The 26,990-nt window shown below is 22.5% G+C and overlaps 1 protein-coding gene across 3 annotated transcripts; it reads left to right on the top strand.

Annotated features, from left to right (window-relative positions):
- Positions 1 to 1,136: 1,136 nt before the first annotated feature.
- Positions 1,137 to 25,138, top strand: LOC122509830 (V-type proton ATPase subunit C). 3 transcript variants are annotated; one of them, XM_043624091.1, is made up of 9 exons: positions 1,137 to 1,292; positions 2,091 to 2,406; positions 8,696 to 9,337; positions 20,424 to 20,610; positions 20,782 to 20,880; positions 22,175 to 22,383; positions 22,472 to 22,616; positions 23,018 to 23,153; positions 23,256 to 25,138. In XM_043624091.1, exons 2-9 carry the CDS (start codon positions 2,121 to 2,123, stop codon positions 23,349 to 23,351), a joined length of 1,800 nt encoding a protein of 599 aa, XP_043480026.1. In that variant the 5' UTR covers positions 1,137 to 1,292; positions 2,091 to 2,120; the 3' UTR covers positions 23,352 to 25,138. The 3 variants fall into 3 exon arrangements, with proteins under 3 accessions (XP_043480026.1, XP_043480024.1, XP_043480025.1); XM_043624089.1 differs by lacking the exon at positions 8,696 to 9,337 and having other exon boundaries at positions 1,138 to 1,292; XM_043624090.1 differs by lacking the exon at positions 8,696 to 9,337 and having other exon boundaries at positions 1,141 to 1,288.
- The last annotated feature ends 1,852 nt before the right edge of the window (positions 25,139 to 26,990 follow it).

Below are 26,990 nucleotides of genomic sequence, written 5' to 3' on the forward strand. Positions count from 1 at the left end.
CAATTTAGTTTTATGTCAATATACGGTCATTACTCAATTTAAGGAGGAATGGGACATAGAATGTGACAAAAAGTTAATGACGTTTAGGCTTCGTCCATAAATTACGTCACACGTTTTTAGCCCATTTTTGACCCCCTCCCCCCCTTTGTCACACTACGTAACATCTGAAGGAACCCCCTCCCTCTAAATTACGTCACAATTCGTAAACCCCCCTTTAAAAAATTTTTCCAAAATGAATCACTGTCATTATCTAATTTTACATAAATAAAGTTACTTATAGGATATAATTAGTAAATTTAAAAAAAATTTTAAAACAAGAAATTTATTTGATATTACTTCCTCATAGATGCTACAACGTTGCCACGTTTTTATGTGCAAATGTCAAAAATCTTGTGTTTTTCTACTTTTTATATTATTTTCTTTGTTATAGTCAGAAAGTATATAAAAGTTTAATTATTTATTGAAGCTGACATATTGAACTTCAATATATATTTGAGACAAAAAAAGTTGACATCTGGAAATATCATTTTTATGTTTAATAAGAACCGAGTATTTGAATTCTCCATAAGAGTAGACTATGTGTTAATATTAATAAATTTATAACTTTTAAACTATTCAGACAAAAATTTTCAAACTCTGTGAGCTGTTTTATAATATTATTAGAAACTCATTCCCAAAATTTGAAAAGTTTCTGACATTTTTTAATGTGTGTCCCATTAACAGCAAGTAACAATACACAAAAATTCAGAGAAAATCGAAAAGTGGACAAGTTGAAATGATTCACACAGCGTTTGCATAATGTAAGTTATTAGAACCAATAATTTTTTTACAAACAACAATTTTGATTTTGCCAAAAAATACTATTTACCCGAATATTTTCACACAATACAAGAAAAATCTTATTTTTTATTATTAAAAAATCAGACGCGACTATCCTACAAATTACAATCCACCACTATAACCGGAAGATTGGTTTACCAACCAATCAAAATGCCCATTGGAAATTTCCTCGAATCACAATCTAGAGAAGTTGCAAGTTACCCAACCCTGCCTGCAATCTAATTGGTCAACGAACAAGTCAGCTGTTTTCTAGTTCTTTCTAGAGAGTTTTTTTAGTTAATAGAGAAAATCGCAGAGGTGCAGCACTTACATCACGTGAGTTTGGCACTAGAGAGAGAGAGAAGCAGAAGACGAAAAGCAATCAAAAAGTCGACAATGAAGGTGTAGTTAATCAATTTTGTGAAGTTTTTTTAAGAACATCCGCTTTCTGGAGATAGTGATTTGTTAAGTAGGTAATAATTATTAATTGTATTAATTGTAAAATAATAAGAAGTAAAATTTACAAAAGGGTACTTGGATTTAATTAAATATTGACAGTATCTCTAGTATGGGCGGTAGCAATATTTTTGTATCAATTTTGTTTTAGATACGACAATTTCTTGAATATAGTCTTTTCCAAACTAAATAACTAGTTTTTCTTTGGGTTGAATTTAAAGGAGCGAATTATTGACAAATTTTTGTATTTTCGAAAATGTAAATGATTCGTGTGCGCATTAAGTATGTGCACTGCGATTATTGATTTTGTCAATTCTTTTACGCCATTGTAAGACTTTATTGATGTTCCCTTTTATGTCCTTATGTCAATAAATTAACTCTTTGGTTAGTAACGCAATGTTCGCAACAAAAAATATTTTCCCTGCTCATTTTTTGTTTGATTTCTTGGAGAAATTAAATTTTTTAAATTGATGACTTCTCGTTAAAGTACTGCACACAGTACATTCTTGTATTGTCAGTCAGATGACTTGAGTTCTCATGTCACGTGGAATAAACGCGCCTACTTATGTAATATATTATACTTCTGCCACACCTCCTCTAATATTTAACTTAAATCAATAATATTTTTATTTCAATTGAAATATTTCTTCTTATTTCTCCCTCTTTCATAGTTTTTCTCTTCTTCATCTGTCATGACACGAAATATGTTTCGTTTTCTAGCAACTCTCATGAGAATGTTGAATTCGTAAATTTTTCTTCTCAAATCGTAAATGTCAATTAAAACAATAATTCTAATTTAAATTTTCTTTCTACAGGTGTGTAATTAAAAATTGCAAGGTACTAAAATGACGGAGTATTGGTTGATATCGGCACCAGGTGACAAGACCTGTCAACAAACATGGGAGACATTGAATAATTTGACGTCAAAACAAAATTCTTTGTCCGATAATTACAAATTTCACATTCCTGATTTAAAAGTCGGGACATTGGATCAACTGGTAGGTTTATCGGACGATCTTGGTAAGCTCGATGCATTCGTCGAGCAGGTAACACGTAAGGTGGCAACCTACTTGGGTGAGGTTTTAGAAGATCAAAGGGACAAATTGCACGAGAATTTAATGGCTAATAACAGTGAGTAATTTTGCAAATTTTTACAACTTTCTTCATTTTGGCTTTAAAATTTGTAAACCAATTTTTTATATTTCCATAAATAATAAATCTTTATTTCCCTTTTTACTTTTGTTGCATCAGCAGAAAATAAAATTTATACAGTAGGCGGGAGTTGAAAAAATAAAATCGAAATTAAATAATTGTTCGTTTATTATTTTTTTTAATATTGTTATAATTATAAAACAGAAGTGAAAAGAAAAGGAAGGAAAGAAAATTTAATTGAATAAAAATGTTAAGAAAAAAATTTAATTTTATTTCGACTTGTATTTTTTCTAACTCTTGCATTCAGATGATTGACGTTATGTGTATGATGTCTTAGAAATGTCACTTTTAGAATTAACATTACAAAATATAAATGATACTAAACACGACACAAAAAAACACAAATATACACTTAATCAAACTTTTCCCCGATAAAGATATTTAATTTAATATACAAGTTGTTATATTGGTTTGTCGGAGGTAATGACTTCAACATGTCAGTAATCATTTTTTATAAAATTTCTTTCGTTATTCTTATTCATTTCGAGTTTCGAATTTCGATTAAAATCAAAAATTATACCAACAAATATTTATAAAGAAAAAAGTCAATTACATGAAGTGATAAATTATTCTTTTCTCATTTTATTTAATTGGAAAAATGCTTTTTACTTTATTTATATTTTATCGATTACTTAAATTACTTTCCCCCAATGAAAGTAAAAAGTGTTTCTGTGTTTAACCAAAGAAGAGAATAAATCAATATTTAATTTTGTTTATATTTTATTCAAATTAATTATATGAAAAAATACTGGAAAAAATTTTTGTGTCAAGTTAAATTCTAAAAAAAATGCATCAAATTGTCTAATGACTCGTTGCTGATGAATTATTTTCGAGGGAATAAATAGAAATTATTTTCAAAAAATTAATCCCTCTTTTAGAGAAAAAATTGTTGTTCTAAATTTTTATTCTATTTTTATAGAAAAGATAATTTTATTCTAAATAATTTTTATTTTATTTCTGTAGGAAAAATAATTTTTATTCTACTTCTACAGAAAAAATAATAATTTTATTATGAATAATTTTTATATTCCATTTTTTATAGAAAAAAAAAATTTTTATTCTATTTTTATAGAAAAAATAATTCTTATTCTATTTTCATAGAAAAAATAATTTTTATTCCATTTTTTTAAATTAAATTAATAATTCATACTAAAAACAAAAATTTATTTATTCTGATTCTAAAATATATCTATAATTTTCAAAATGAGCCAGATAAGTAAAAAAATGTCAAGTTTGGTAAACGAGTCTAATACGACATTGGATGTAAATTTGTTTAAATTAAGAGAATTTTCACGATCTCTTTATTATAATGCTTATTAAATTATTTTTCTTTCTAAAAATCTCTTGATTTCATTTTTTTTATAATAATTTTTTCTTACATTGTGGACATTTTCTGTTTTTATTTTCGTTTGTTTTTTGGTAATTTGTGTTGTGGCTTTGCTTGCTTTCTTTTAATTTGGACCACATTAACCCTCTCCTTTTACCCTATTCGTTGTTTATTAACAATATTGCTCATACACGTGCACTGCCTAACTTTTGTATTAAAAATTTTTATATAACTATCGATTTTCAAAAGGCATATGTGCAATAAATAACAAATTTTTAATAATAAGAAAAAATAGAACGCGAACGAATCTATCGAACGAGGATTTATTAAATTGTTGATTATTATTATTATTTTCACAAAAAAAAAAATTTCAACTGAGAATTATGAAAGACCACACAAAGAATTATTTAATCAAAAATACAAATTACATGTATCTTCAAATGTGACGAATGGATGACAATTTTTAAAGAAAGAAAAAAGAAAAAAAAGAAGCTTGGGTTACTGTGGTCACCAAGCTCCAAATTAGTCACTGCATAGGTTTTTTTGATTTTTTATTATATCAGAAATTATCAATTCTTTTTATTTTGCTGAATATTTTGTTTGCGTTTTATGTATTATTTCAAGCAATTTGTTTTTTGTTTCTTTAATTTTCAATTATTTCTGTTATTTTATTATTATCGCTTCATTATCCATCATTTTTCCATCGTTCTTTATTATTTATTATTATTTGTCACTTATATTTTTTCTTTGATTTTATTTTTAACGTATGCTTATTTTCAAGATTTTTTCATCTACTTGTTTCAGAGTATTTCATAACATAAATTGTACATTTAAAAAATTTGAAAACTAAAATTGAAAATTTCTAAAGTAATAAAAAAAAGTAATTTCTATCAATAAAAAGTATAACAGTATTTCGTTAAAATGAAGGTAAGAAAATTATTGAGGGAATTAATTATTAATTAATTAATATACTATACTATTAATTAATTTGTTAATTTTAATAATTAAGTAGTAATTAAATTATACTATTAAATAATAATTTGTCAGTTTTAACAATTAATTAGTAATTTAATAATACTATTAATTAATTTGTTAATTTTATTAATTAATTAGTAATTCTATAGTACTGTTAATTAATTAATTTTAATAATTTAATAATACTATTAGTTTTAACAATTAATTAATAATTTTAAATACTATCAATTAGTTAATTTGTTAAATTTAATAATTAATTGGTAATTCAATAATACTGTTAATTAATTAATTAATTTTAATAATTTAATAATTTTAAAACTATAAGCACAAACATTTTGTAGCATATAATTATGAGTAATAATAAATTAAATGTAGCTAAAATTTTTACATGTTTAATTAAATAAAAAAAAACAAATTAAGTCACAAAAAGTGATTTAAATAGCTTTTTGGTATTTTCTTTTTATTTACAAAAAAAATTATTAATAAAAATTTATTTTTCACATTATATCAATGGGTCATTCCACTCGAGCACATTTTGGAGCATGCATTAATAATAATTATTGCATAAGTAAAGAATAATCCATTGAAATATTTATGTGTCTTCGTTGATTTATTTTTGAGCCAAAAATTTGAAAATTAAAAATAAAATTCGAAAAATTGAATAATTCTATTAAAGGAAATTATTTCCTACTTTTAAGAGAGAATAGGAGTTTTTGTGGTTGACGAATTTAAATAAATGTACACATTTCCAAAATTTTTCTCTGAGCCAATTCTCACAATCTTAATATTGTATTGTTACATCTGAACGGCAGTCTGTAAATAAAAATTATTGTTGGATAATTTAAACCGAATTGTAAAATTGCAAAATTGGGATTAAATTAATTTTTACTTTCTCAAAAAATAAGACAGTCTTGAATTTGTTTGTCGCAATAAGAAGGGAAAAGAGTTTTTGGCCCATTATGAAGTTCTTAGGATTTTTTTTTTAATTAATTTTTTTGATTTTGCTTCCGGAAGTAATGAGGAAACTTCTTTAGTTTTAGTATTTTCAGGCCTGGGATATTATAACTTTTTTGACTTTTTTCGACATATTTTAAAAAATTGCAACTTTTTCTACTTTTCTTAGAAATATTGTAACAAAATACAAAAATTTTTCAGTATAAAATGCAACTTATTTTGATTTGTATAGTGTGAAAAAAAACTGTAGACAAATGTTACAAAAATTATTTTTGAATAAATTTTCTAATTAAATTTTCGAAATATACAATTAAAAAGATTTTGAATAAGTGGGATTTTGTAAAATTTAATTGAAAATAATTTATTTTTTTCAAATATTTTATTACAATTTTTAAAAATTAACTTTTGAAGAATTTTAATTGCAAATTTTGTAAATAATAGAATTTTCCAAAATTTTAATGAAAAATCTCCATGTGTAAACTTAAAAATGAAAATTAACGGAAATTGTATTAAAACATTTCTGAAAAAAGTAATTCTTACAATTTTTTTATTCTAAATTTTTAGTATTCAATTATTTTTAATATTTTCAATTACATATTTACGAAAATTTAAAATTTTTGCAAAAATAATTACTGTCAAACGTTTCTGCTCATTTGGGAGCCTTCCTCAGTGACAGTTTTTTTCTGTAAAAAATTTATAACTTTTTTACAACGAACAGTAAATGAAACAATGATAATTATCTTATAATTTTAATGATTAATAACAGAAACACGAATAAAAATAATTACGATATAAATTTTTAGAATTATTTGTAACATTTTGGAGAAAATAATTATGTTCAAAATTTTAGTTAAAATTCTTCAAAAAATTAATTAGTTTTTTTAAATTATACAAAAATTCTTTTAATGAAATTCAATTATTTTTGAAAAATAACATTACAATATTTTCAAAAAACTAATTCTTAGAATTGTTTTTTGATTATTTTTAAAACTCAATTATCTTCGATAAATTAATTGAATTTTAGAAGAATTGCATTTATAATTTTTAGAAATTATTAAATTTCAGAAGGTTTTACATTGAAAATATTTTGAAATTTGAATTTATGTGGACAAATAGATAACAATAAGTATTTAATTATTTATTTAACAGAAATTATTTAAATTTGAAAAACTTAATTTAGAAATCCTGAAAAAACGAAGTTTTTGAAAAATTGTATTTATAATTTTTCGAAGAAAGTTGAATTTCCGAAAATAATTTGAAAAATTGAAAGAATTGGAAATTTTCTATTTTTAAATTTTGTCAAATTTTATTAAAATATATTTTAAAGAATTTTATTTTTTCACTTTTAAAAATTATTTTGAAATATAATTGTATTTTTTAAGCATTGAAACTAAAAATTTGAAAAAAAATTGAATTTTACTCAAATTTTTGTATTTAAATAATTTAAATTTCGTAAGTTGAATTCTGCTAAGAATAAATTTTTAAAAAATTTAGTTGAAATTCTAGAAAATAATTGAATAATGGAAGCGTTATAACGGAAATTTTAACAAATAATTGGATTTTAAAAGGTTCTTAAATTGAAATCTTTGAAAAATTTTCATCCCTGTAAAAGTATTATAATATTTAAATGTTTATTATAAAAAATTATTAATATATTATTTTTCTATAGAAATTATTAAAGTTTTGAGTAATAATTTTATTGAAATTTTAATTCCTGTGGAAAAATAAAAATCATTATGAGTAGAATTGAAATATTAAATTGACAAAAGTATTTAAGTCTTTTGAATAATTTAATTTCAAAATTCTGAAGAATTCTGAAAAATTCTAGAATTTCTGCAAAGAATTTAATTAAAATTTCCAAAAGTATTTAAATATTCTTTCGAGAATATTGAAAATAATTGAATTCATATGTAGAATTTTATTGTTTATAAAACTAATTGAATTCTGGAATTTTATTCCAAGTTTAGTCAAGAATTTTATTTCAATTTTTAAAAAATAATTGAATTCTTTCAATAATATTGAAAATAATTGAATTCTAGTGGAGAATTTAATTATTTATATTGACAATAATTGAATTCCAGCGAAGAAGTTATTATTTTCGAAAATAATTGAATTTCAGAGGATTTGGAACTGAAATTGAAGTTAAAAATTTAAACTCCTTGGAATAACAAATAAGAAAGTATTGAAATATTTATTTAACAAAATTATTCAAGTTTTGAATAAATTATTTTAGAATTTAGATCACGGTGAAGTTCACAACTTTTATAATCAACGATTTAGAAAAAAGATATTTTTCTTTTGAAATACATATAGATTTTTGTACATATAAAAAATGTTTGTCTTAGCTTTTTTGGTCAATAATTTACAAAAAAAATATTTTTAAACAAGAAATTTTATTGTTTTTGACAAGGAAAATATTTTTTTTCTTTCAATGATTGATCATAATCTATGTGAACTTCACTGACGTGAATTTAGAAAAAAACACTAATTTAGAAATTAGTGAAAAGGGAAAATCAGGGAAATAGAAAATAAAATTGTTGTGACAACACAGAATTAAATAAAGGACTTTTTTTGCCTTTTTTGTATTTTTAATCGACTGAAGCGATTTTTTTTTGACCTTAAAGTCGATCCGAGGTCTGAACTCTTCTCTATTTTGGTTTTTTCTTTAAAGCATTAAATGAAGCATTAATTTTTTGTTTAGACTCCCAAGGATAGTAGCAAGCAATTGGAGATTGTTGAGTCTTTTGAAAAATGTAAAAGAAATATTTTGTGGCAAAGGAAAGAGAAAGCAAGAAAATGGTATAAGGTACTCTGAGACATAAAAAGTTTTCTTGAGTTGTTCGTTTCGGTTTTGTCGGCATTGTTAAGCATTTGCGTAGGATGCAAAATATTAGTTGAGCGAGTCGTGTAAGAATGATCGCGAGGAGATTGGGACTGGGCTGTGATGGATAGGTCAGACGTCAATGGACGGAGAGAACACGAGCCCCGATGGGGGCATCGACACACCGCCAAACACACCAGTTACACCTTCACACAAGACCTTCAGGGACCATCATCATCATCACAGGCAGTGGAGGGACTCGGATAAATCAGAACCAGAACCAGGAGCCTGTCTAGGTCAGCATCAATATCATCATCGTCAGCATCATCATCATCATCGCCACAACCATCACAATCACAATCATCATCACCAAAACCATTATTCCAATTCTGAAAAAAAGACATCAACCAGTTCCCAAGGCGCCTGTGATGTTCGAACAACATCAAATGATTCGTCATCGATGTATTCGTGCTATCATGCGCATTGGTGCTCTGCTGCTGCTTCTTCAACTCCATCAACTCCTTCCCTAAGTCCCACTAGGGCAAGTTCCTCTCTCTCCTTTTCATCCAACTGTAGCAGTGATGAAGATGCGAGATGGCAACAACATCATCGGAACAACACTGGCGGACGACGATCGACGTCCTTTATTGATGACGACCCACATCATCATCATGATGATGATGATGAACTGGATGCTGACAATCTCGACACTGAGGACCAAGACGACAATCAAGATCAAGAACAAGAACATAGTGGCAATTTGCCAAATCCAGGTACCCGTCCCTTCACCACCTTCTCAAAAAAAAACAACAACAACAATTCCCTTTTATCGTCTACGTGAAAAACAGAAACAAACAGAACAAACAAAAAAAATACAAATTTATAATCCCTCCTTTGTTCCTGACAATATATATCAACTGCTGACAGTCAAAAGCAGTTTGCCTACGTAATTCCTATTTGCACCGTGGACGATCTCATTTTAGCTTTTAGCTATTTACCAGTTTCCAACAGTTGATCATAATCGTCCCAATATTATACTTTCTTTTTTTTAATACAAACTACAATAATAGAAACGTGAACGAGAGATTAAATTACTATTTTTTTCACTGTAAATAATAAACCAATAAAATTCACTACGGGGAAAAAAGAAATAATTTAGTACTATTGGAGTGAGACCTCAACTGGTTTTTTTCTGCACATTTCTGTAATGATAATTTTACAATTAACCGAGTAAATTTTACTTTATTAGAGTCATTTATGATCCGGAAAAATCGACAAAAGAGTAAACTTATACGCAGTGGGAAATGAGAAAATTTTTTTCTTGTCCCAGAATTTAAAACAATTTTAATTGAAAAATTAATCAGTAGTAGAATTTATCACTCGGTAAAAGATAATTTAAATTATCCAGGAAATTATCAATCCTCAATGTTTTGATTGATAATTTTCTTGATATTTTATATTAATTCAAAAATTGATTATATTCTGCTTCTACAAAAGAAAATTTATTAAATTTTTATTAGAAATAATGGACTTTCTTCAAAATATTGTATGAAAAATTTTGAAAATACAGAATTTAATTGTTTTGAACAATTATATGTATTAAAATTTTTGAAAATAATTGAATTCCATTGAAAAATTTAATTAAAATTTATAAAAGCAATTGAATTTCAGCGAAGAATTTTATTATTAACGAAAATAATTGAACTCTGTTGAAAAATTTTATTAAAGTTTTAAAAAATAATTGTTTTCCTTTGAGAATATTGAAAATTATTGGATTTTTACAAATATTTTAATTAAAATTTTCAAAAAATATTTATATACTTTCGATTGAAAATAATTCAATTCTTTCGAAGAATTTTACACAAACTTTTGAACATAATTAATCTTCTGCAAAAAAATTTATTAAAATTGATAAAAATAATTGAATTCTTTAAAAAAATATATATAAAAATATTGTATTGTTTTTACTATAAATTTTAGTTTAAATTTTTAAAATAATTGAATTCTTTCGAAGAATTTTATTAAAATTGTAATTGAATTATTTCGAAGAAATTTATTACAGTTTATAAAAATAATTAAACTCTTCAGAGAAATTTGGTTTAAATTCAATTAGAAATAATTGAATTCCTGACAAAAATTTCTTTATTAATGAGAATAATTGAATTCTTATAAATAAATTTCATCTACATTTTTGGGAATAATACAATTCTTTTGAAGAATTTTATATAAATTGTTGAAAATTATTGAATTTGTGCTAAGAATTTTATTAAATCTTTTCAAAATAATTTAATTCTGCGTAGAATTTTATTATTTATGAAAATAATTGAATTTTTGACAAGAATTGTATTATTTACTAGCTGTCGTACCCGTCTTCGACGGGTTTTAGTTTCTACCAATACATTTAACAATGTTTCTACCAATCTGGAAAATCAGAAAAAAGCCGAAAATTTAATTTGACCGGAAAATTAATAATTAGTTACCAATAGCTATTTTGGTAGTATAATATTTTTACTATTTGAATAGTCTTCACCTTTTAGCAAAAAATAAAAAATTATCAAAAATTTGAAAAACCCAATTTCTTAAAATTTAACATTTTTTTCTTCTCTTTTATATCATTAAGCTTCATTATTTTTGTGTTCTTAAAAAATAATTTACTTATTTAAAAGTCTTCAATGTTTAGTAAAAAATCTAAAATTATGGAAAATTAGCAAAAATTCAAAAAACCGAATTTCTTAAAATTCAACATTTTTTCTTCTCTTTTATGGCATTTAGCTTCATTATTTTTGTGCTCTTCAAAAATACTTTACTTAATTTGTTATCTCTACTCTTTGGTAAAAAATCTATAATTATGGAAAATTAGCAAAAATTCTAAAAACCGAATTTCTTAAAATTCAACATTTCTTCTCCTCTTTTATGGCATTTTGCTTCATTATTTTTGTGCTCTTCAAAAATAATTTACATATTTAATAGTATCCACGCACCCTTTGGTAAAAAATCTAAAATTATGGAACATTAGCAAAAATTTAAAAAACCGAATTTCTTAAAATTCAACATTTTTCCTTCTTTTTTATTGCATTTAGCTTTAATATTTTTGTGCTCTTCAAAAATATTTTACTTATTTAATAGTCTCCAACCTTTGGTAAAAAATATAAATTATGGAAAATTAGCAAAAATTCAAAAAACCGAATTTCTTAAAATTCAACATTTTTCCTTCTTTTTATTGCATTTAGCTTTAATATTTTTGTGCTCTTCAAAAATATTTTACTTATTTAATAGTCTCCACCCTTTGGCAAAAAATCTAAAATTATGGAAAATTAGCAAAAATTGAAAAAACCGAATTTCTTAAAATTTAACATTTTTCATTCTTTTTAATTGCATTTAGCTTTAATATTTTTGTGATCTTCAAAAATGTTTTACTTATTTAATAGTCTCCAACCTTTGGTAAAAAATATAAATTATGGAAAATTAGCAAAAATTCAAAAAACCGAATTTCTTAAAATTCAACATTTTTCCTTTTTTTTATGGCATTTAGCTTTATTATTTTTGTGCTCTTCAAAAATATTTTACTTATTTTATAGTCTCCACCCTTTGGTAAAAAATCTAAAATTATGGAAAATTATCATAAAATATTTATTATAAAACATCTCCATTTTTAAAGTCTCTGAAATTCTTTCAATTAAAGAATACTGAATGAATTGGATAAATAATTATGAATTGCATTATTTCGACTTTAAAATCCTAATCAGAGACCTTAAAAATACTACTGAATTAAACTTGATAGTAATTAATAACAATTATAATTTTTTCGATTTTTTGATATCGAAAATATTTTTATACTTACATCTTAGTCATATCATTTTTTGTGCAAAATTATGCGAAAATGTGACTAAATAACATGTAATACTTAATTATAGATAGTTTAAAAGCAGTCCATTAAGAAATATAAAATTTGGAAATTTGCGATTTTTTGAATTTTTCGAAATCATTTTTATACTTACGTCTTAGTTATAGGACAGTACTTTTTTAAAAATTATGCTAAAATTTGACTAAATAACATGTAATACTCAATTATAGAGAGTTTAAAAGCAATTTATTAAAAATTATAAAATTTAAAAAATTTCGATTTTTTGAATTAAAAAAAAAAAAATTATACTTACATCTTAGTTATAGGACATTATTTTTGGCAAAACTATTCTAAAATGTGACTAAATAACATGTTATACTCAATTATAGAAAGTTTGAAAGCATTTTTTAAAAAAATGTAAAATTTAAAAATTTTTGAATTTTGAATTTTTCGAAAAAATTGAATATCTCCCGTTCTAATTAATATTTTTCAAATCTGTAAATTTATAAACCTTCCTTGGCCCAAGGTCTAACATTCTGTCAAATTTGGTTTCAAATGGTTCAGCAGTTTTTAAGTGATGCGCGAACAAAGATTCTGTGACATACCGACACACATACATACATACATACATACATACACGAAATTTTTTATTGGTATATTTGGAATCCTTGATGCCTAAAACGAATAATTATGTGCGAAATTTAAAGTTCTGAGCAATGTACAGACAAAAGTCTGATTTTATATATATATAGATAATAATAATTTGATTCTTAAGATGAATTATATTGCAATTTTTGAAAATAATTGAATTGTTTCGAACAATTCCTGGAAATTTTAGAAAATAATTAAATTCTTTCGAGGAGTATAATTAAAATTGTATTAAAAATAATAGAATTCGTATAAACAAATTTTAACTACATTTTTGAAAGTAATAATTTTCATTTTTATTTTATTTAATTTTTGAAAGTAATTAAATTTTTTAAACATAATTGACCTCTGCGAAGATTTTAATTATTTATGAAAAAAATTTAATTTTTGTGCAAAATTTTATTAAATTTTTTGAAAATAATAAATAATAAGAATTAATTAGTTTATAGGTGAAGTTTTTAAAAATTTAAATGGTAAAAGTTGGGAAGCAGAAATGTCCGAAATTCCTGTCAGTTGAGGTTTCACTTTGGAAATAATAAAAGTCGCACTCTATTTTTTTTTCTCGTGTTAAATTCTCGTGTTAAAATTCTTTACTTTTTGTAATGAAAATTTCTTTCTCTCTCTCTTTCACGTTTAATCCTTTTCTATTGTGTGCAGTGAATTTTAAAGAAAACACAATCAGTCGGTTCAGCATACTTGGTGTAGTAACAAAAATAATTATTTTTTTGTTTTGAATGCCAAATTAAAACGACAATATAAATTACCGAACAAGAGAAACTGTTTTTTTAAATTAAAAAAAAAATTATTATTATTATATATTTTCTCGATGAAAAATAATTCTAATCTCGACAGAAAATACTTTTATTCTAATATATCCTCGTTCTGATAGATCGTCTTTTTCTTAACAGAAAAAGAAATAATAATTTTTTTCAGAGAAAAAAAATTAGGTTTATTGCAAATATATACATACTCAATAAAATTGTCAATCAAATACGCTCAATCGACTGTTTATATACATATATAAATATGTAATATATATATAGTATAATATATATATAGTATGTGTATGTGTGTGTGGCACAGTCCTGAATATTGTTTTACACAATCCTTTGCTTCGCTTCCTTCGTTTAATATAATATATAGGGGAGACTGGGGCGAAAAGTTAAATTGTGAAAACAGTTAAAATTCATTATCTTTCGAACGAAAATAGTTAGAGCATTGCAATTTTAATTATAGAAGGGTTTTATCACCCTAAATAAATGTCCGGAGTTGTGTGCAATTCTGTTCATTTTTGTGGTGTCTATATTGAAAGTTTTTTTTTAACCTACTTTTGAAAATTTTTTCGAAAAAGAAAATATCAACTTTTAAGTATATTTTTTGAATTTATTCTCATCGCGATTTTTTTAGATCCTTATTTTGGTCCCCTGAAGAGATACCTAAAGGTATTTGCCAAATATCTTTAGTCAGATTTTTTATATTTATTGTTAAAGCCAAAAACGCACCCTGGGGCGAAAAGTTAAATGTATTTTTACATGTTGTTAAAAAATTTTTTTTTATTTTTCGTTTTTTTGGGTTTATTTGTTTAAAAATGATTTATTTGACATTGGGCAAGTACTCTGTCAAAAAATAAACCGGTTAACGTGAAATAAACCAAAAAAAATTTTTTTTTTTTTTTGAAATTTCAATTTTTTAACTTTACAACTATTCTAAAGCTTTTGTCAAATAAACAAAGATCTTTTATTAACTAAATTACTTGTTTACGTATACTTTAACTTATCTACTACTTATCACCTATCAGAAAATAGTTTTAGTAGGCTAAAAATAGAATTTAACTTTTCGCCCCAGCCATTTAACTTTACTTTTCGCCCCAGGGTGGGGCGAAAAGTTAAAAAAAACAAAATTTTCAAAAAAGGACAAAACATGTATTGTATGCGAAAATATCAGAAACTTTTTTATTGAAAGTTGTAGAGGACAAGTTGCCCTACAATATTGATATACAAATATTTGCATCTAAGCGGCTTATATTGCCAAAAAAAAATCATTTATGCAAAATTTAACTTTTCGCCCCAGTCTCCCCTACATATATATAATAAATTATATATATTCATAATAATTATTTGTCTTCATCTAATGCCAATTTTACCTTGTCATGTCATTTATGTATATATTTATTTACAAAAATAATAATAATATAAATAATAATTATATTAATATATAATTATATAATAATAATATTAATTACATATAATAATTATATATAATATATTTATATTGTATTATAATTGTTTATAATTATTTATAATTATTATATTTTTATATTTAATTATAATAATTAATATAAACTTTTATAATAATTGTAAATTTCTTTTTCCAAATTTTCCAAAAGGAGGAAATTATTCGACATGACATAATTAAAAATTCATTATTATTATTATGTGTTAAAAAAAAGAATATGTCAATAATTGCCATAATAATCCCAATATAAACACCAAAGGATATTCTTTTCAAAAAAATGTGTATATAAAATGGTAATAGATATTAGAGAAAAATATCCATTGACGTTTTAAAAGTAAATTTTACATATTTATAAATATACCAAAATCTGATATAAAAATAATAATAATTGAAAAATTGAATACGAAAAAAAATTTGTTGTCTAATTTTTCTACATTCTGTATATAAAAATAATATATAGAAATTTAAAATGTTCTATACATATATAATAAATTGGACGATATATTTTTTTTATTTATAAAAATAAATTTTTTTCACGCGATAAAATTGGGGACAGCACGCACAGTAGAAACTGATTTGTCTGCTTAAAATTGTTAATTTTTTGTTTTTCTTTTTTTTTAATCACGAGTATTTTATATATTGATAATCCCATAGCTCTGTACAAAATTGCAGGACACATGACACTATTTTTTTTGTATAATTTTATTTTTTTCTTCTTTCTATGAATAATATCATACAATTATTTTTTAGAAGTTTGAACTTATAAAAATTGAATTTAATAGAAGTGGTTGTAAGTTATTCAATTTATTTCTGAGTTAATTAATTATTATTCTTAATTTTTTTTCAAATATATTCTTGAAAAATAAAAAAATTAATTTAATAACATGAGTTAAATAATTATTCATTATTATTAAATAAATTTGTTTTAATTTTATTAAATTTATAAATTTTTCAATTTCAATATTAATATTAATTGCTTGATAATAATTAACAACGTTAATAGCATTTAATAGTCATTTTAATTATATAACTATTATTATTATTATTATTATTATTATTATTATTATTATTATTATTTGTTATTGTTATTTTTATTATTATTGTTATTAAATAATAATTATATAATTGTAATTAAAAATTTATAATTAAAAAAAAAATAATTATTTGTTTTATTCGTAATAATTATTGCTTTATGAATTTGATTATAATTTTTACAGAATGACTATACTGTACAAACGATACATATTATATTATACAAAACATTGAAAAAAAGTTACTCTTTACATGTTAATTAATGAACAAATTGTAGTAGTGACAACACAATCAACAAATTAATAAATTACAGTCGGTACAATAGTTTCTAAGACTGTTTTGCATGATCTCAGTTAATATTGATTGTCAATAATGTTGCATGGTATAAAATATTGAATGAAACCACTCTTTAGCATTTCGATTTAGGATAGTTGGTAATTAACAATTTTAATATAGTATAAACTTTTGCTCTAACTAAAAAAATACTAATTTAATTTAGTCTATTAATTTTGCTGATTGGTTTTCTTATTTATTTTGAGATTTTTATGATTTTTTCAGGGTTGCCACAGGTTATGGAAATCAGGGAATGAATTTAATTTATTATTATGTAGATTACAAAATTTTTTAGTTTCAAACATCAATTACAATTTTTTAATAATTTTAGATTTTAAATTGAAAAGATTGAACTTTAATAAAATTCTTCAAAACAATTCAATTATTTTCACAAAATTTAATAAGAATTTTCGCAAAGAGATTCAATTATTTGCAATACAATTTTAATTAAATTTCTCTACAGAATTCAATATTATTTTCAAAAAATTTAATAAAATTCTTCGCAAAGAGATTCAATTATTTTCAATACAATTTTAATTAAATTCATTGTAAATGCAAAAATTAAATTATTTCCATATTACATATAATAAAATTCTTTGAAAGATATCAATTATTATTTTCAATGGAATTTTAATTAAATTCCTAAAAAGATTTTAATAAGTTTCAAAAATTTTAATAAATTTGTTATTTAAGAGATTTTAATTATTTCTAAAATTTATAATAGAATTTATAGTAAAAATTCAGTTATTTTCAATACAATATTTCAATATTTTTTTTTCAAGAATTCAATCATTTTTATATAATAAAATTTTTAGCAGAAAATAAATTATGTTCAAAAATTTGTATAATATTCTTCGAAAGAATTGAACTATTTTCAATATTCTTGAAAGAATGGAAATTTCTTTTGGAAATTTTAATTAAATTGTTTGCAGAAATTCAATAATTTCCTATATTCTCAAAGGAAATCATTTTTTTTTTAATTTAAATAAAATTCTTCACAAGAATTCAATTATTTTCGTTAATAATAAAATTCTTAGCTAGAATTTAATTATTTTCCTAATTCTTGAAAAAATTCAGTAATATTTGTAAGTAATAAATTCTTCATAGGACAATTCCATTATTTTCGATTTTATCGAATTATTTTCAATATTTTCAAAGAAAGTAAGTAAATTATTTTGGAAAATTTAATCAATTTCTTCACTAGAATTCAATTATTTTTCTAAATAGTAAAATTCTTCGTTGGAATTCAATTATTTTTATAAATAATTAAATCACAACAAAAACATCTTTGATGCAAAAAGTTCCGCCAAGTAAAAATTTTTGTAATTGTCCAAACAATTATTGAAATAAAAGTTTACTAAGTAAAATTTATAATTAAAGTTTTAAATTTTAATATTATTTTATTAATATTACTAATTACATGTCCGAATTGAGTCGATATTTCACGTTCTATTTTGAATTGTAACAAATATGAAATTTAATTTTATGATTAACATAAGCAAAAAATGAAATCTAATTATTTGTCTTAATAAAAAATTTCTATTTAAGTCAATTTGAAAATCTTGGCGTCAATACTTTTTCTAACGTATAATTGATGAAAGTATTGATGCCAAGATTTTCAAATTGCCTTAAGTATAAATGTTTTATTAAGACAAATAATTAGATTTCATTTTTTGCTTATGTTAATCATGAATATAAATGTTCGAAATAATTGAATTATTTTCTAAAATTTTAATATAAATATTCGAAACAATTGAATTATTTTTAAAATTGTTCATAAAATTCTTTATAAGAATTTTCAATTATTCCCAATACGAATTTGAATCCCTCAAAAGAATTTAATTATTTTTACAAAATTTCCATAAAATTCTTCAAAACAATGAAAAAATTAGGATTTTTAAAAATTTATGTAAATAAAATTCTATGCAAACATTAAATTATTTCAGATTCAAAATTATATAAAGTTACAAAATTTACAAAAAGTAATATAAAAAATAATATGAAAAGTTATAAGAAATGTTATCTTTTAAAATAGAAAAAATCACATTTTCGTTATTTAATTTTTTTTAGAGTGAATGAAAATATTCTTTAGGGTCAGGGAAGAAGTTAAAAATTATCTAAAAATCAGCGAAAAGTCAGGGAAAAATAAAATAATTTTGTGGCAACCCTGTTTTTGTGTGATATTATTTTATTCTTATTATTCACATATTTTTATCATTCATCATATATTATTGATTTATTTTTTGTTTGTTTTTAATGTCATACAAGTTATTTATATTTTTGTAACTATTTACATTGTTTAATATTTATTCTATATTATTTATTAATTTATTTGATTATTTATTATTTATTGTTTTGAATTTTATCAATTAAAAAATAGTAAAGAATTTATTATTAATAATTCTTTATTAATTATTTATTTTTATCATTTATTTCGTTTACTATTAATTGTCAACTATCTTAAAACAAATTCACGCAAATTTGAAAAAAAATCCTCTACGTTTATTAGGTATAAAAAAAATCGCAGAGTCATAATGTTTATATAAAATATAAGTAATTTTTAATTTTAATTACCTTATTTAGTTATTTTATTTAATATACTTTTAATTTTATATATAAAATAATATATTTATTTATAATAAATATTTTATTAGATAAAATTCGGATATCTTTGAATAAATTTCCGATTTCGGTAGTCACGTCGGCTTTGAATTTATTGTTGCTTGGCTTATATTATAGGTTCACATGTATAAAAGTAATAATATATAGCTAACAATCGATTCAAAACAAATTAAATAAATTCGCATGATCCTTTCAATTGAGGATAAGTATAATAAGTAATTATATTTGATTTAGTTAAAAAAAAATGTTTTTTAATAAAAAAATTTGTTTAGTAAAGGAAATAGTAAAAGTGTGATAAAAATGCGAATTAGTGTATAAAATAATTGTTCAGATAAATTTTGTATGTATCAATTTTTTCATTTCTTTTTTCTTTTCATAGGTACTTTTAAACTTGGAATGTTTTTCTTATTTTTATATAAAAAATAATAACTTTTGATAAATATTTTTTTATTTAGGAAAATTAATTAGAAAATAAATTAATAGAAGGAAAATAATAATTTTCTTGGAAAAAAATTATTTCGTTTTTTATATCATTGTTTTTATTAGTTTTTTTATTTAGGAGAGTTTGGAGGTAGTTTTTTTTCCTTCGGGAAAAATTATTTCTTTTTTTTCGTTTGAAAATTATTGATAAAATAAATTAATGGAAAAATAAATATATTTTAGTTATTATTAGAGAAATGTAAATAAATAGAGAAAATTTTTAAGTAGAGGAAAAAGAAATATAGATTTTGAATAAAAACATTAGCATCTAGATATCTCGTATTTTTATCGTAATATTGTGATAATTATTTTAATTGTTTGTGTTGTGTTCGTTACCTTCGTTACCATGACACATAATAAATACTCCTTTTCTGGAGTTTAATATAATAGTTTATTTAAATGTTGTTTTACAAATTTGAGTAGATTTTGATGAGTTTTCTATTAAAGTAAAAAATAATTTGAAAGTGCATGTTAACACTGGAAATTATTACCAAAAAAAGAAACCAATAGTAAATTTCACTATATTGTTGAATTTTTTATATTCAAAAAATTTTTTTCTTTTTGAATTAAAAAAAATTGAAAGAACACACAATAAAGTAGTTTTGTTGCTAAAATCGTAATAAGTATGAAAAATTATATTATTAATTTCTTTTGGGTCATATTAGGTGATCTTCCAACTTACATAACACGATTTCAATGGGACATGGCAAAATATCCAATTAAACAATCATTGAGAAATATTGCGGATATTATCAGTAAACAAGTTGGACAGATAGACGCTGACCTGAAGACCAAGTCAACCACTTACAATAATTTAAAGGGTAGTTTACAGAATCTGGAAAAGAAGCAAACGTATGTATTTTTTTGTTACACTTTGACCTTTTTTTACTCATTTCTAATTTTTGCAAAAGTATAGCTACTTATTTTGCAGATTTTTGATATAATTTTTATATTGAATAAATTAGTTAATTTTGGATAAAATTGTATTTAATTGTATTTATTAAATCTGATTATTATTTACAGAGGTAGTTTGCTGACGCGTAATTTGGCAGATTTGGTGAAAAAGGAACATTTCATTCTTGAAAGTGAATATCTATCTACCCTCCTTGTCATCGTTCCAAAGTGAGTAAAAAATGTTAATGTAATAAATTATCTAAACAGAAGAATATTGATAAAATATGAATAAAATTCATCCGTATAAGGTAGAATTAAAATTTTTATTTACAGGAAATTAATATTTAGTAGAATTGGCAGTTTCATTTTATTTCATTCCATTTTTGCTTTATATTAAGGCAAAAATTGCTTTTTTTTAAAGAAACAATTGCTTTGCCTGTTATGCTTTTGAACTTAGGCAAAAATTGCCTATAAGTAAAAAGCACATTCTGCCATGTTTTTTTTTTCAGTGCGGATAGTATGACTTTTTGGACTTTCTCGACTATTTTAAAAAAATGTCTTTATTCCAATTATTTAAAAAAATGGGAATTTTTCGACATTTATTCTAAATATTGCAACAAAATGCCAATTATTTGGTTCATTTCCTTCAAAGGAGGAATGTTCAAAACCTACTATTTATTACTTTTTTTACAACTTGCTACTATTTGGATACTTCTTTAGATTTATGACACTAAAAGCAACTTTTTTTTAAAGAAATTTGCATCACTTTAAATTCAGTAATAGTTTAAATAGAAAAAATTCTGAAAATTGTAATAAAATTCTTTAAAACGATTTAATTATTCTCAAAAACTTTTCGAAAATCAATAATTTTCAACATCTACAATTTTGATAAAATTTCACAAAAGACTTCACACAAAAAATTCTTTGCAAATATTCAATTTTTTTTATAAGTAATAAAATTTTTGTTTACTTTTGAAAATTACTTTTAAATACAATTGTATTTTTGAAGAATTTTAAATAAAAATTTAGATAATAATTGAATTTTTAAAAAATTTGAAATTTGTAGAAAAGAAAATTAAATTTTGGAAGAAAAAGATTCTTAATTTTAGAAAGTAATTGAATTTTGAAAGAAAAAAATTTGTAATTTTTGAAGGAATAACAGTTATAATTTTTGGAAGTAATTGAATTTTGAAAGAATTACAGTTATAATTTTTGAAAATATGTAGTTAAATTTCAGAAGATTTGTTATTAAAATTGAAATTTAAAAATTTTTAATTCCTTGGAAAAGTAAATAAGAAGTATATTTAAATATTTAAATTTAGAAAAATAATTGAAATTTTGAATAGTTGAATTTAAAAATCAGTGAAATATCATGGAAACCGAAAATAAAATTTTTGTGACAAAACTAAATATTAATAAATATTAATAAACTCCTTTGTTTTGCTCCTCAAAGTCAATCCGAGGCGTGTTTCCAATTTAATATAAATAAATTAATTATCTAATATAAAAATTCTCTTTTTAGGGCAAATTTTCAAGAATGGAATATTGTGTACGAAAAATTGACGGACATGATTGTTCCACGAAGTTCACAACTCATTACTCAAGATGCAGAATATGGTTTATTCACAATAACCCTGTTTAAGAAAGTAATTGAAGAATTCAAATTGCATGCACGTGAAAAAAAGTTCATTGTTCGTGATTTTATTTACAATGAAGAAGAACTTGCCGCTGGTACGTAATTAATAAAAAAAATCGAAAATTGATTATTAAATTTTTTGTAATTTTTAAATTTAATAATGTATTTTCTCTTTCTTTTTAGGAAAAAACGAAATTACTAAACTAGTGACGGACAAGAAGAAACAATTTGGCCCTCTCGTTCGTTGGTTAAAAGTTAATTTCAGTGAATGTTTCTGTGCCTGGATTCACGTGAAAGCGCTTCGTGTTTTCGTTGAATCTGTTTTGAGGTAATTTTCAGTCTAAGCTTTTGAATATTTGTTTAACAAAAATTATTGAAATTTTGAATAATTTAATTTAGAAATTCCGAAAAAATTAGTTTTTTAAAAAATTGTAATTATATGTTTTTTTTAAGAAAACTGAATTCCCGAAAATAATTTAAAAAATTGAAGCAATTGCAAGCTTTGTCAAATTTCATTGAAATAAATTTTACATTTGAAAGAATTTAATTTTATTACTTTTAAAAATTGTTTTGAAATATAATCGTATTTTTGAGGAATTCTATTTCGAAAAATTATATTTTTTCTGAAAATAATAAATAAGTTTTTGTAACTAACAATGAGCTGAATAATTTAATTTAAAATTTTTTAATTTATGTTAGTTAAAAATTTAATCTGTAACTTTTTTTTAGGTATGGTTTGCCAGTCAATTTTCAAGCAATTCTTCTTCATCCACACAAAAAGAACACAAAACGTTTACGTGACGTTTTAAATCAACTTTATGCTCATCTCGATTCATCTGCAACTGCTTCCGGTGGAAATCAAGATGTAAGAATTTAATTTTTTAATTTTCCTCCTTTAATTTAATTTTCTTTTTTTTTATTTGCATTGAAATAACAATTTAAAAAATTTAAATATTCCATTTTACAGAGTGTAGACATTCCAGGCTTGGGTTTTGGCCAGAGTGATTATTATCCCTACGTTTATTATAAAATCAACGTAGATATGGTCGACAATAAAGTTTAGTAAGTAAATATTGAATCGCTGTTAAATTCACAGCAAGAAGCGGAATTTGGCGGCATCGATTAATTTAGCTAATTTTTATTTCAAGTTCTAAACGAGAAAAAATCGATTATTATAATTATCCTTTACAAAAAAAAAAGAAAAAAAAATGATAAAATCAATGCACACACTCCCAAAAAAACACGATTCTGTGTACATTTATATTCTCAAATAATTTATAAGAGATATGTTAAAAATTGTAAAGAAAAAAAAGAAAAGAAATTATACGGTTCTCAGGTATATAATTAATTTATTCTATTTGCAAATGCAAAACAAAGAAATCAATTAAGATGGGAAATAATATTTTTATATAGTCGTTAACAAAATATGTATAGTCGGGCACCGATGCATAATACCTTTAAAAAAGAAATTAATGTCAATGTATCTATTTGTACAAAAAATATAGAAAAAAAGAGTTCATATTTCAAAATATGTTTCCCAGTTCGAAATTTTAAAAGTATTAAAATAATTTTCCGTCAAATATAATAGAGATGTATTCTTTTCTTTGAAATTTTAAATATTTTTTTCTTTGAAATATATAATTTTGAATTGTATGAATAATAAACTAAATACTTCGAATATTGTAAGAAATAGAAATAGTAATCTCAAATTTTAATTGACATACATATTTATAAGAATCGCATTATTAATTTTTCATGAAAATACTATTTTTTTCCGCATTAAATCCTGTTTAATTGAATTAATTATATAATTATAATAAATTTTATTTGCAAAATTATTTTTTTACAAGTAAAATAAAAAAAAAGTATAAAACGATTTTAATTGTAATTATAATAATTTTAATTAAAGTTAAAGCAAAAAATTTTAATTTGCTTTAAAGAAAAATTGTTTTTAATTCCGAAAGAGATATTTTTATCAGTATTTTCAAGTGATTATTAAAATAGAAAAAAAACATGTACACAGAAACTGTAAAAAGTCATATATAAAAACTAAGTATTGGAAGATTTATAATTTAAGGATTAATTTCATTGTAAATAGCCAATGAAATTAGAGATCGGAAAAAAATATATATATATTTCATAATTCGTTCATAGTATAATAATTTTCTTTTCAAGAATATAGTATTTTTATTAGTTTAGATGCCATTCCAAGTTTTATAATCATATTTGCTTTTACACAAAGAACTAGAATATTTGAAAAACAAATAAAAAATCTAACAAGCGTTAAGGGCAGTTGTTGCATTCGCACGAACTTGAAAATGATAATGACGTACATTTTTTTTTGTATAAAAAAAATATAATTTTAACTCGAATACGCACTAATGCATAACAAATTAATATTGTAATTATTTTTCTATCGTAACAGATGAAAAATTCTGAGACACTGTATCTAAATATTTTTGATTGGCAGATTCTGATTTCTTTTCTAAATAGTGAATTATTGAATTTTTTAATGATTTTGTCGACTGCAATGTTTGGGTTTTTTAAATTCAAGAAATAGAAGTCAACGCTTTTAGTTAATTTTTAACATTACAATTTTGTTTCAATAATTGATGACAATACAGTGTGCGTTATTTGTATATTATTATTATCTTGTTATGATTATAATTGTGAATGTTGTTTTTATTTGTAAAAATAATTGAATGAATGAATGAAAAAAAAACGTTAAATAAATGAACTGTTGTAAGTTGTAGATATCGTTATAACGTGACTCTTTTGTTTACCATAAATACTTATGCATGTACTATAAACATGTACTGTATAATTATAAATAAATTATGTTGCGTTAAATATTGATATTTTATTTTCTGTTGTAGGTAAAAAAATCATGACTACGTTTACGTAAAATGCATACGTATTTTCTGTTATTTTTTTAGAAATACTGTCTTTTTTATTACTTACTTGCTATAAAACTTGAATTGTTGTTGAATAAGATTTTGGTCCATTTGAATTTTTGCACTTTTATAAAATTATTTAAATGAATTTCAGGTTTCTAACTTATCTACTAAAACCTACTATTAACTATTTGCTACTATTTGGATACAGTGAATCCTGTCGGAATGCAACTCGATTTTCTAAATTTTATTACTGTAAAAAACAAGCCTTAAAAAGTTGTTGTATAATTTAATTTTGTATTATTTTTACCATATTCTGGAATTAAGCGAAAATAATTTTTAAAAACAAAAAAAAAAGTTTAAATAGCGTTGCATTCTGACAGGTTTGGCTGTACTTTAAAATAATATAATTATTTTCAAAAATTTAAATTATCTTTGTAATAATAAAATTCTTCGCAGAAATTTCATTCTTTAAAAAAGATTTTGATAAAATTCTTCGCAAGAATTCAACAATTTTCAAAAATATTCCAAAAATTCTTTGCAGAAATTCAATTATTTAAAAAAAATTTTAATAAAATTCTTCGTAAAAACTCAATTATTATCATAAATAATAAGATTTCAACAAGAACTGAATAATTAAAAACATAATTAATTCCAAGAAAAATTTTCCAAAGAAATCAATTAGGTATTTTAAATATTATAATAAAATTCTTTGAATGAAATTAAATATATTTCCAAAATTATAATAAAATTCAATTATTCAATTATTTTTAATCTTATTTTAATTAAATTCTTTGAAGCAACTGAAATATTATCTTTTAAATTTTAATAAGAGACTTAAGAAAAATTCAATTATTTTCATAAATAATGAAATTTTCACAGGAATTCTAAATACAATTACTTTCGAAAGAAATCAATTATTTCAAATATTTTAATAAAATTCTTTGAAAGGAATGAAATATTTTAACAAAATTTTATTAAAGTTCTTTGCAAGAATTCAATTATTTTAAAAATTAAAAATCATTATTTAAATTTCCAATTAATTGTAAATTTTTGTCAAACCGGAAAATAACAGTGAATTTTTATCCTGACCGGGATTTTGGAAATATTTTTTTAAAAACACATTATTTTGTGAGAAAAAATAGAAATATTTTTTTTAAGAATTATATATAATAATCGTCGTGATTCCAGATTTCCGGATCTCTGTCCACACTTGAAGTTAGTTATAGTTATTCCTTTGTTTTTTATACGTTTTGATAGAAAATAGAAATATACATATACATATACATACATTATAATAATAGTAAGTTTCCTTTCCGTTAGCAAATTATCTGCATTCATTTGTTTGTTTTGAAAATTTAATTTTGTTGGTTAAGTATTGGCATTTTTTATATATTTTTTAATGTCAAACTTTTTAATGTGGAAAATACTTTACTTATTAAATTGTCTCGACTCTTTGGTAAAAAATCTAAAATTATCGAAAATTATCAAAAATTCAAAAATCCGAATTTCTTAAAATTTAACATTCTTTCCTCTCTTTTATGGGATTTTACTTCATTATTTTTGTGCTTTTGGAAAATACTTTACTTATTAAATTGTCTCGACTCTTTAGTAAAAAATCTAAAATTATCAAAAATTCGAAAAAATTCAAAAATCCGATTTTCTTAAAATTCAACATTTTTTCTTCTCTTTTATGGGATTTAGCTTCATTATTTTTGTGCTTTTGGAAAATACTTTACATATTAAATTGTCTCGACTCTTTGGTAAAAAGTCTAAAATTATCATAAATTCGAAAAATTTCAAAAATC

Source organism: Leptopilina heterotoma, unplaced genomic scaffold (genome assembly GCF_015476425.1).
Source record: "Leptopilina heterotoma isolate Lh14 unplaced genomic scaffold, ASM1547642v1 Lhet_63, whole genome shotgun sequence".
NCBI classification, from domain to species: Eukaryota; Metazoa; Arthropoda; class Insecta; order Hymenoptera; family Figitidae; genus Leptopilina; species Leptopilina heterotoma.

Coding starts and splice junctions, on each gene's coding strand:
- LOC122509830 (XM_043624091.1), top strand. CDS start 2,121: ATGACGGAGTATTGGTTGATATCGGCACCAGGTGACAAGACCTGTCAA. Junction 2,407..8,695: donor GAATTTAATGGCTAATAACA/GTGAGTAATTTT, acceptor TGTGATGGATAG/GTCAGACGTCAATGGACGGA. Junction 22,384..22,471: donor TGAAGAAGAACTTGCCGCTG/GTACGTAATTAA, acceptor CTTTCTTTTTAG/GAAAAAACGAAATTACTAAA.